The 11,493-nt window shown below is 35.9% G+C and overlaps 1 protein-coding gene across 1 annotated transcript in view; it reads left to right on the top strand.

Moving 5' to 3' along the window:
• The first annotated feature begins 792 nt into the window (after window positions 1–792).
• The window catches only part of DNAJC13 (DnaJ sub C member 13), a 115,436-nt gene continuing 104,735 nt past the window's right edge, over window positions 793–11,493 (top strand). Inside the window, exons 1-5 of the mRNA XM_051208428.1 lie at window positions 793–902; window positions 973–1,055; window positions 4,251–4,326; window positions 6,031–6,192; window positions 9,238–9,279. Of these exons, the coding sequence (XP_051064596.1) occupies window positions 900–902; window positions 973–1,055; window positions 4,251–4,326; window positions 6,031–6,192; window positions 9,238–9,279 (366 nt within the window). The 5' untranslated portion in view covers window positions 793–899. The remainder of the gene's footprint in view (window positions 903–972; window positions 1,056–4,250; window positions 4,327–6,030; window positions 6,193–9,237; window positions 9,280–11,493) is intronic.

Here is an 11,493-nt window from a genome sequence, read left to right as displayed (position 1 = left end):
TTCGTCCTCGTACTCATGATGTATAACAAATGGCTATATCTACAGGATACGGTTGCGACTAATGCGTACTGGCTGAGGAGTTCCCGAAAGTGTCGTCGTGGGGAAGATTTGAGGTTAGGGAATATTTAAAATTTCCTGCAACTTCCGAAAGACTTGTCATAAGTGTCATGGTACCAGTGGACATGATTTAATCCATCCTCATTTGCTGCATGCTTATATGAGTGGAGAAAGGGCTCTCAGTACTTTAGAAAATTACCAAGTCTGCTATACATGTTTCTATCGTTGAACGAAGCCAAAATGTGATCGAACTTCTCTACAGACTGATCTAATTACTCAGTCAAAGACAGGTTATGTTAAGCAAGTATTTCACAGCAATTTTATTCTCTATGGTATTTAGCGAGGCACTTTATTTGCGGTCACTGGGGTATGGCTTCGACTGAAGTACAATGGACTTATTTTTAATTTCCATCACATATCTCGAACTGCCAAAATTATGATTTGTGGACTTATTTGGTGTTGTCGAATCTGGTATCAAACTGTCCCTGAAGTCATATATCAGATCAAAAATACTGAATGTATGGGTATGAAGCCATTAAGAAACACTGGTTACAGTAAGAGTTTCCTGTGTAGTCTTTCAACACCATTTCCCTACATGAAGTTATTGTTCCATTATCCGTACCACAGTTTAATACAGGTTATTCCTAACATGTTATAGCGTACTGGATTCTGATTGGTTACTTCAAGGACGGCAGTCGCCGGTATCTCAAAATATTGACTTGGCCGCTTTGTAAATGTATCTCACTAATCAGTTTAACCCACCAATTACGTTACGGAGATCTGACCTTCAAGTGCTCCGACACCTCTTTTGGTTTTGGTCTGTACCTGAGTTCAAGTGAAATATGGTTAGTTTCGCAGTTGCCTCTTTTTTCCTTTTATCCTTTAGAAAAACTAATTCCATAATATTTTATTTAGCCAAGCGACATGCGACGAGCATGTATGAGTAAGAACCGTGAAGTATCATGTTATCTTTTGACGAAGATGTCTTGGAAGGGGAAGTAAGTTTACCAATTTGGCTTTAGTTTTCCCCTGTAACTTCCACACGTTTGTACTCTTTTAGACCCCTTATAAATCCCTTTCTGATTTTAAGTGAGTTAAGGGGGATAAAGTGCCTTTAAAAGTCGATTTTTGGAATATTTGTGTACAATTTTCTTATGGGTTGATTACTTGATGACCAGAAATTTCTGGCGGGTTCAGTTCTCAAGCAGTTTGCAAAGGAACTAACGATTCGAAATGACGTAGATCTATCTTGTCTCCCAGATGTTTATTCTATATCCTTCAGACTGTTCTATTATGAATTAAATAAAGAGATAAATAGGTCTCTTAGGCCATTTTTTTGCTCACGATATTTTTAGCATGTTAGCTTGCCTAGTAAAAGACAAAATACAGTACGTGATATTTCAAATCTTTCGTCGCAGGATAAGCTGATCATCTGAGGAACTGTGGTTCTGCAAACATATCGTATGTTCGAACAAAGCTCAGCTTTCTTAGGTTAAATTTCTTAGCTTACTTTGATTTCTTGGAAAATTTCTTAAGTCAGTATAGTAGATTACTATTGTTTTGAGGATAATCGTAGTTAAAATCTTTTTTGGATATAGGTGTTCTAGAAAATATCAAACGAGCCGGGAAATTTCATATTATTTTCAGCTCTTATGACGTTATTATCTAACCAAGATGCTCTTCTAAGATTGTCAGACAGAAAGTTATTGTCTTTGTAAATTGATATAAGGTTCAGCCCGATAGTTTTAAGACCTCCACTCTTCCCGACCAAACAACATGTTTTTATGATTTATCATTGATAACTGAATTATAAGTAATTAGCATTTGTTGACTTATGATGATGCCCAACGGTTGTGCAGATAACTTATTTCCGATTTTGTTTAACAGAACAAATGCAATATATCTGACTCCAAATGGAGAAAATGAGTGCATCAACACTGCCATCTATAATATCGGTTAAGGAGTACAATATGAGCAGTCTTCTTTTCTTTTATGACAAGATTTTGTCAGTAATCTGGTAAAATAAGTACTTACTCTATCGCTATCCAAATTTCGTATTCCTTACAACCAGATTAAGCGTAGGTATCAATTACAGCAGTAACAGTCTAAATTCAACCGCGTGAAATTTACATTGTGTTTTAGTCCCTTCAAGTTGCTACAACCCAGTAGCACAGAGAGATGAGATTGTGAGAGCATATCGTAGAGTAGTAGAGTGGTGATCTGAAAGATGGCATAGAGAACATGATTCGAGAAAATATGAATTAGTGGAGTAAATTAGTTTTAGAATTTACTCCATCACGAATAATTATGGGCCATATCACCATTGGTTACAATAATCGATCAGACCCCAAATAGGGGGTTCAGCTCATCAATCAGTGTCCTCATGGGCTGATGGCATATCTTGGTTTGGGTGCCTCTAACTTCCAACCTACTTCTGCATCGCCCTTTATCTCTCGCCGGAGTCATTGATGACCGTTCTCACGTATTACTTGTCTCAATAGCCTCCGTCGTTAATGCTTTACTGCATCATCAACCGATTTGCGATCCCTTCCCAGTGACCACTGTTCTCAACATATAAAAATAATCCTTCGATGGCATATATGATCAAATACTAGTGACTGGCAAATATCCCTTATTTACAAATACCACATTTTATATCCATAAGGTGGGACAAAACAAACTGCTGCACAGTATACTCGTTCTCAAATTAGCGAATGGCTAGCTTCCCTATTCTGCAAGTGATATTTTCATTTAAAGGGAGATAATATCTCGAACATCCATGCATTATTGTTTAAAGTAGCTAGAAGACCACATTTTGTCAGCTTTACCAAATAGAACTATACCGTTTTCTAATTCAGTTGAAGGCTAGGACATTGTGGTTGTTCTCAGCCTAGTAATCATTTTCTGTGGTTGAAAACGCCAGGTTTCACAAATCAAAATTAGTTGCGGTGACTCAGATTTATGCATTAATTATTTTCTCCCAAATTTTGCGTGCCAATATCACTTGATTCATCAATTCTGCAAATTCGTTTCTTTTTAAACCATTTTCTTTGCATTTAATCTTTTCCATGATCATATGTACTACTGTCTCATCTAGCTGTGACAATTTAGTTTTGCGGCCTGAATTCACGTTTATTGTTACTTACCTTTTGGAAACAATAATAACAGCTTGGGAATCCACTTAAGCAATGTGTACTTGGCGCAATAATTTCTCAAGTGTAGCCATTATCACATAAATCCACACTTCAAATGTATAACGCAAAGTTGCAGTCTTTCTACATTTGATTACGCTTTACTAGTAACTTTTTTTAAAGCTGACTTGTATGTAGTCTACTCGGAATCACATCATGTGTGATAGGTGACTAGTGACGCTAAAAAGCTACTCAAACCAAATTTTATCTTCTGTAGTGCATATTATTTTGGGCACGTAGTTGTACCTGATTTCATATAAACGAAAGGGATGAAACTTCTAACCGAATAGTTAACATTCAAAAGACTAAACCATTAAACACTTGCTTGGTAGAAGTTAACGCCTCAGAAGGTACATGAAAGTTTGGTTTTTGACTACAAAAACTGACATCTTATTTCATCACGCCACTATAGTCGAACATTTTATTCATAAATGCATGTATTTTTATTGTTTGGTGGTCATGTTTATGATTATTATATACAACAAATGCATAGTACATTGTTATCTTTTGGAAATGAACTAGAATTTCCATTCGGACTAAAAATGTGTTGGTTTCTATAGTACATTTGTGTCCTGGTCTTTAACGTGCTAAACTTTCGAGCAATAAAAATCAATTTCGAATCATACTTCAAGTATTTTGGTTTGGGTAACTGGATAGTATCATTCGTCGTCACTTAGTGTTACCCATTCATAAGTACCTAGTGAATGAGCAATATTTGGGAAATAGATAGCATAATAATTAGTTTTCGTTGAGTTTGTATTTCTCATTATTTCAGGAGGCTATTCTGAATTAGTTTAGAAAGATTGTGTTCAAAACGTAGCTGATTGCAATATTCATGGTTCGGTATTTTTTTTGTTGTTGACGATATGAACATTGCAATTTTCTATGCTTTCTTGATAATAGAATAACTCTTGTGGGTCAGACTATGTTAATAAAGTCCCTATTACTTGTAAAATAAAGTTATTCATTTTATTTTTTGTAATTTAACCTTTTCATGTCCAGTTACAAACGTCTTTTCACAATCGGCACTCTTGGTGTAACAACATACAACAAGGATACTTTAAGAGTGACAAACCAGGTAATCAGTTTACGCAAAATCTATTTTCTGTTAGTTCAAGACCTCTAACAGTATGGAGTTTTGTGTTCTGTTGTCCCCAAGTATTCTATTTTAAGTTATCAGTGATTTTACTTGATTCTAAAGATCTTTTTCTCTCTATTAAGTATGCTGTTTAATAATTGACACGTAACCAAGCTTTCTTTCTAACCTTTTGGGATGAATAATGCATTTATATCAAGTACGAAAATGTATTAATTAGCATTAACACTTACTGGAGGTTTTATAATATATGAGTTGGATAGATTTATTGTGAGGCTTCCTTTATTATGTCGAACATCAGCACGTATTTCAAAGAGGATTACAAATATTCTCCCTTAACATGTTTGTCTAAATATGTGGATGTGATTTAGGTTGAAGTGTTGTTCCATCATCTGAAACATGGTAATTTGGAAAAGCTGCTGTGATAATCTGATTGCTGATGAACGTCAATAGATATGCTTTTTACAGTGTTTAATTTATCAAACATAACCTCATTTCTCTTCTAACAACTTTTAAACTCAATAATATATAAATTCACTTGTTGTTGTTTTATTTGTATCTTCCCATTGTTATTTAGGACTGCAATTGATCAGTCTCATTTTGGCATATGTGCATCCTGTACGGATTGCCTCGATGTAGCCTTAAGTCATAAGCTTTTTAAGCAAAGACAGATAGTAGTTAGCAGTGGAATCCAGGACGCGCGTTTCGTCCTATTCGGGACTCGTCAGATGGATGTACCTATATCCCAGAGTTGATGCATTCCTAAACAACAATGGGAAGATACAAGCAAAACAACACCGAGTGAATTCAAACTTCACCCCATTGCACAAGCAGGTGGCTATTAGGACTCAGTAGCTAAGTGGACAACACGATGGTGTTTGAAGCGAACGGTACTGGGTTCGAGTCCTGGAGTGGAAATACACTCTGGGACGCAGGTACATCTAGCTGACGAGTCCCAAACAGGACAAAACGGGCGTCCTGGATTCCACTGATAGCCACTATCCATCTTTCAATAATACATAGCCTAATGCCAATTTCATCAATCTGTACCTGATTGCTAAGTCATACTAAACCATTTTGCATTGAAAGATATAAGGTTTGTTTGAAAAAAGAATATACGTCTAGTCACTTCTTTTGGAATTCTGTAGGACACTATCTCCAAGCGACTCGGTAAAGTGAATAATCATTTGCGAAATACTCAGTAGTTCTTGAATTGCTTCTCAGTAGTCAAATACGTATCATCACTAATATTTGACAACGCACAATATCATGAATTGATTGAAATTGGATTCTCCAATTATTAGTCTTGAATATAACTCTTGCCTAGTTGCGAAAGTCCTGAAATCAATCAAGTTCATATGTGCATGATATTCTGAGAATTTAGAGTTTTAAAAATGGGTCAATGGGTTAAGAGTTTAACTTTCAACCACTAGATTACAGATTCGAGTTTCATCCTATCTACTTGGATTTGATTAACTAAGTAGTATCACTAGCTCAATAAATGAATTCTATCAATAAGCATTATCTTCCGTAAAACCTGAAACCATGATGAAACAAACGATGAATACTTTCTGGTTTTTCAATGATTTATTCATAGTTACTATCGGTTTACATAGAAAAACAAATACTCTTTCTCTCTTCTAAACTTATCATTTGTATTTGTAAAACAATCACAAATCATAACAGTGGACCTATGAAGAAATCTACGAGATTAAAATAGATCATAATATCAAGTCAAATCAACCACAGCTTAAACGTTTCATTTTGGATATATTAGACACTAATCGTAAACGTCATGAATTAACATTTGCTACGGAATTTCGTGTTGAATTATTAACTGATTTATTGGTAAGAATTTATTCATTTTTTGTTTTCTAAAACAAAAAAACTTGTTTTTCTTTCTATCATTGTTTACATTCCGTTTTACATATACACTGTTGTAATAAATGTAAATAATTTGCATATATGTATATCATATCAAGTACCTGCTTTGATTATCGGCTATAAGTCATGCCTTATCCCACAGATATCGGTCTCCGGCGGTAAGGTCTCAACAAGTACGGAGCTAACACAAAAATTACCCATAAAAATGGTTGTGTGTGACCGACCTCAAGCAGTTGTCCCTTGGGCACTGCGGTCACGCTCTCAGGTCACTAAGACCACCTCTAATCCAATTTCCTTTTCAGGTACCTCCAAGAAGAACCCTTCCACAGTGTGGGCAACCGGTAAGTGATACCCACCCTCATACCTCTAACAGCACTCAAGACCACTGTATTCATAAGTCATGCATTTTTTAAATGTCCTCAAATGCCCTGTTACAGCCAAGAGTGGGGAGAGTCAACTCTTCCTCTTCATATGCTCTCACATGGCCACGTACATACAACCACTACCAGGGAAGTCCTACTCACTACCTTCTCATGGCGAAGGTGTTGTTTACGAAATTGAGAGGACGAAAAGCGAGTGCCTGACGCTTAAACCGGGTTGGTAAATACGGAGGACCCACCTAGGGGAGTTGGAGAACCCTTATTCCAAACCATTGGTGCACATGACCTCCAGGATCCTAAGGAAACAAATGGCGTATGAACCTATTGTTGGTTACCGGCTACCATGGGACTGCATCTCCTGGTGTTGCTCAACTGCCTTGTGGATTATACCTTTAGGTCAAAGGCTCTAGGTGTGGCCCCTTAAGAAAACCACATGCTTCGGTTTGGGCACTCGGGCAGTATCTCAGCTCTCACATAAATTGAATGACTTATGTAGCGTATATCTGTTTGGCGCCTCCTTGTACCAATGTTTATGTGTGTAAAAAGTAAATAAATGAATGAAATCTTTATGTGCGATTGTTAGCTTCGTAAATTGAGTTAAATGAAACAGGATTATAACTAACTAACTAACTTATGGTTAGTAATTGAATGCTATTACATCTCTTTGCATTTTATTTAATCACTCTGTAAAATTGAATTTCATCTGTATTTGTAATGAATATGCTACTTGATAAATTGGTTAGATTAACTAACAAGAAATTTAATATCTTCGTAGGCGTTACACCTTAATTATTCTCATTGTTTAAGAAATGAATAACAAATGAACTGTGTCAATAATATAGAAGGTACCAAATGGGTGTACGCCACATAAATCATTCAATTTGTGTAAGGGTTGGGATACTGCCCTGCTGCCCGAACCGAAGCAGGGTCCATAATATAGGCTGTAACTCATTCAACAAATATAGTCTTTTGTACTTATCTTTAAGTCTTACCTTCTATTTGAGAGTTAATAATTTTTTCTTAATATCGAACTTATATCACATCATAGTCGATAAATAGTAACATTGATCATCTTAAATCAATTTAGAGTATAAGGAGATTTGTACATTACAAACTAACTGTAACTAAGTAATCATTAAAAATCACGAGTTCTATACTAGAACAAATTAATTATCGATTGTTTTCTGGTCTTCAATAGTTGTCTCAGTTAGACAGTCAGCTACAACGTAGTACTAAGCGCATATGTGCTTCGGTCCAATTTGCCATACCTCATTAGCACAACAAGATGAATACCGGATTCATAGAAGTAATTAATTCAGTGATGGTAATATACAAAGGAAAGTTATCTAGCTACAAACAATCTTTAATGTAAACTATAAAATAACCTAAATTAGTTTGATTTGTTTGTTGATATTGACAAACACAAACTGAACAAATTTGTGATCAATTGAAGCTAGGCCACCATGGAAAACCTGGAAGCACTGAACGATCTTTTCGTCCTAGTATGGTACTTCTCAGCAGTGCGCATCCACGATCCCGACCCCTCGAGATTCGAATCCCTTCTGATAATAATCATCTGTTCACTAGTGACGGACTTCAAGAGGCACTTCCTGGAGTCCTAGTGAGAAGCCGTAACCATTGGAGTTTAACCCAGTCTGTTGTGGGATATCAGCTCACTGAAGACAACGGTGTACGGTGGCGCAATTCTGTGGATTGGTTGAAGTTAGACATTAACATCATTGGATGCCGGCCGGTTCAGTGGTCTAATGGTTAAGCGCTCGAGCGCGAGACTGATAGGTCCTGGGTTCGAATCTTGCGAGGCGGGATCGTGGGTGCGCACTGATGAGGTAGTCTCACAATAGGACGAAACGGCCGTCCAGTGCTTCCAGGTTTTCCATGTTGGTCTAGCTTCAATTGACTCATGATTTCAACTACTGAAATTTCTGAAATCTCCACAAAACCCTTTTTGATAAAATTTGTGATCTTTAAAATAGAGAGTTTTTTAAATCAAATATGATTTGAATATGAAGACTTCTTAATGTATTTAGAATCTCTAACTTCCAAATTTGGAAATAAGTTTATTTCTGTATTCAAGATAATATTTTCAGAAATGTAACATTGTTTATGTAAATTTGAAATACAATCGCTTAGTATTTGAATCATTGGTATACAGTATTCCAAACAACATTCAATTTATCAGACGAAATAACTTGTTCATTTATCAAGTATAAGTTTATATACTGGGCTTTAAAAGTTATACGGTTTACATGAAGAATAATGATATCACTCGGTTATTTAAATCAAAGTAGATAAAGTGGAGTTCAAACATATGACTTATTGATTAAAAGCTGTTATATACTAATCCGCTTTACTTGGTTAGTATATCGTTAATCATCACAACGACATACACTCAAATAATCTGGTTCATAATCAAGTAAATGAATCTGTAATTAAGTTTCACTTTCTGATCAAATAGGATGTAGCTACGGTAATTCGTATATTGACCATTCCTTATAATGAATCTGTAGTTATATATCGGAAAAATTATTATTATTATTATTTACACAGTTGACTCATATTACTGCTGGAACGATATTCACTTTTCATTCTTTCGTACACTTTTTTTTAGCATTTTCGGGATAAATTTATCAAAGGAAATAAATCAAATGTGGTAAGCTTACTGTTATTGTATATTACTTACTTACTTACGCCTGTTACTCCTAATGGAGCATAGGCCGCCGACCAGCATTCTCCAACCCACTCTGTCCTGGGCCTTCTTTTCTAGTTCTATCCAATTATTGTTCACTTTTCTCATGCCTATTTCCATTTCCCGGCGTAATGTGTTCTTTGGTCTTCCTCTTCTCCTTTGGCCTTGAGGATTACATGTGAGGGCTTGTCTTGTGACGCAGTTTGGTGCTTTCCTCAATGTGTGTCCTATCCACTTCCAGCGTTTCTTCCTGATTTCTTCCTCCGCTGGAATATGCTTTGTTCTCTCTCATAGTAGGTTGTTGCTGATAGTGTCCGGCCAACGGATCCGAAGTATTTTGCGTAGACAACTGTTAATAAACACCTGTATCTTCTGGATGATGGCTTTCGTAGTTGTCCAGGTTTCCGCCTCATATAGTAGAACTGTCTTCACATTTTTATTGAAAATTCTGACTTTGGTGTTGGTTGACAGACAGTTGTTTTAAGTTCCAGATGTTCTTCAATTATAGATATGCTACTCTTGCTTTGCCGATCCACACCTTCACATCTGCATCATATCCACCCTGTTCATCAATGATGAACAGGGTGGATATGAAGAAACCAATTATTCAAAATATCTATATGATACAGTGTAGTAGTTGAGGGTAGCTGATACTCACTCACCAGCAAAGTGTATCTGTAATCTTAAAGAAACAAATATTCCTTGGCGAATTCGATCTTATATTATTCAGTTTGATAGTCAGAAGTGTTACCATTAAACTACTCCATCTGCGACTTCCTGTGATTGATCCACTGAGTAGTGACCAATATTATGTATGTTAAGTCGTTCTCAGTGCTGATCGAATTCTATTGATCAGTCAGTTTTCAATAAACCTATATGATATGTTTTATATCAAATAATGTGGTAGAAAGCGAATGATGACTGTATAGTTTGTATAATTGTAATACTAGGAAATGATATACTCAACAATAATATTTTGATTGTTCTAAACGCATACATGAGCAATAAATCTTAGAAGACACCGGGGACTGTTTTGGGAGTTAATATTCCTTTACATTTCATTGATGTATACATTAATTCGTAAATAGTTTTGTAAATTATTGCACAGAATGACATATTAGACACTACGATAGTTAATAGACTAATGACAATGTTTATTTCAAAAGAATACGTGTCCTATGTTCATGGTAAAATTTCGACAAGAGAATTAGTATAGGATTTTTATGAAGAGGTACATGACAAATACAGTCTTATTGTATTATTGTTATTAGTTTATCGTCTATGACACTAAAAAAAACAAACGATGCTTTCAGTTATGTAAATACCTGTCCGCGAGATGATAGCAACCGATGGTTAGAGACCTTGAATGAAATGGCTCAAAATCGTTTGCAATGGCGCAGGCGCATCCGCTTTTTGTATTCCCCTAAATCCTAATCTTCTAAATTCTTCATGTTCCTTTCTTTTTTCTCTTTCCAAATTTACTTCACTGGATTATACTCATTGAATAATATCTTCAAACCCTAATCTTTCCGATTACTGCTTATACTCTTACTACCTCTACCAGTATGGGATTTGTATCGACAACTGCATGTCTGTGCTAATATGGTATGGCAACTCGAACTGATGTACATACGTACGTACGAAGTTCTACGTTGTTACTGACTGACTGACTGAAATACCTGTCTACATTATTATGAAACTGAATTTCACGTTGACAGCTAGTTAAGCGCTAATTTTTTTGAAAGTCATTATTCAGTATTAACCCTAAATGTGTATATTTTGAGTAAATTAATCAATTTCTTGTTAATCATCATCTTAATTATATCCTATAGTTTTCTTACGAATAAGAACTCAAGTAGGGGACAATTAATTTTTGTTATTCAATGCATAAATTACAGAGTTCTTACGCTCTTCTCTCCCTCTAAATACAAGACAGTGCTTCAGAAATGACCTGCGTCAACGCCTGAACTAAGGACAGTGAGTGAAGCAGTCGAACGCGTTGACAACTTCACTTATCTTGGAAGTCTGATCAGCCCTAATGGGTTGATATCGGACGAAATCTCAGCACGGATTCGAAAAGCTCGTTTGGCTTTTGCCAACTTACGACACCTGTGGCGAAGGCAAGATATCCGTCTATCAATAAAAAGACGAGTATACTACTCGGCCGTTCGTTCTGTT

This window comes from Schistosoma haematobium, chromosome 7, assembly GCF_000699445.3.
Source record: "Schistosoma haematobium chromosome 7, whole genome shotgun sequence".
Classification (NCBI taxonomy): Eukaryota; Metazoa; Platyhelminthes; class Trematoda; order Strigeidida; family Schistosomatidae; genus Schistosoma; species Schistosoma haematobium.
This window is presented reverse-complemented; position numbering and strand designations above follow the sequence as displayed.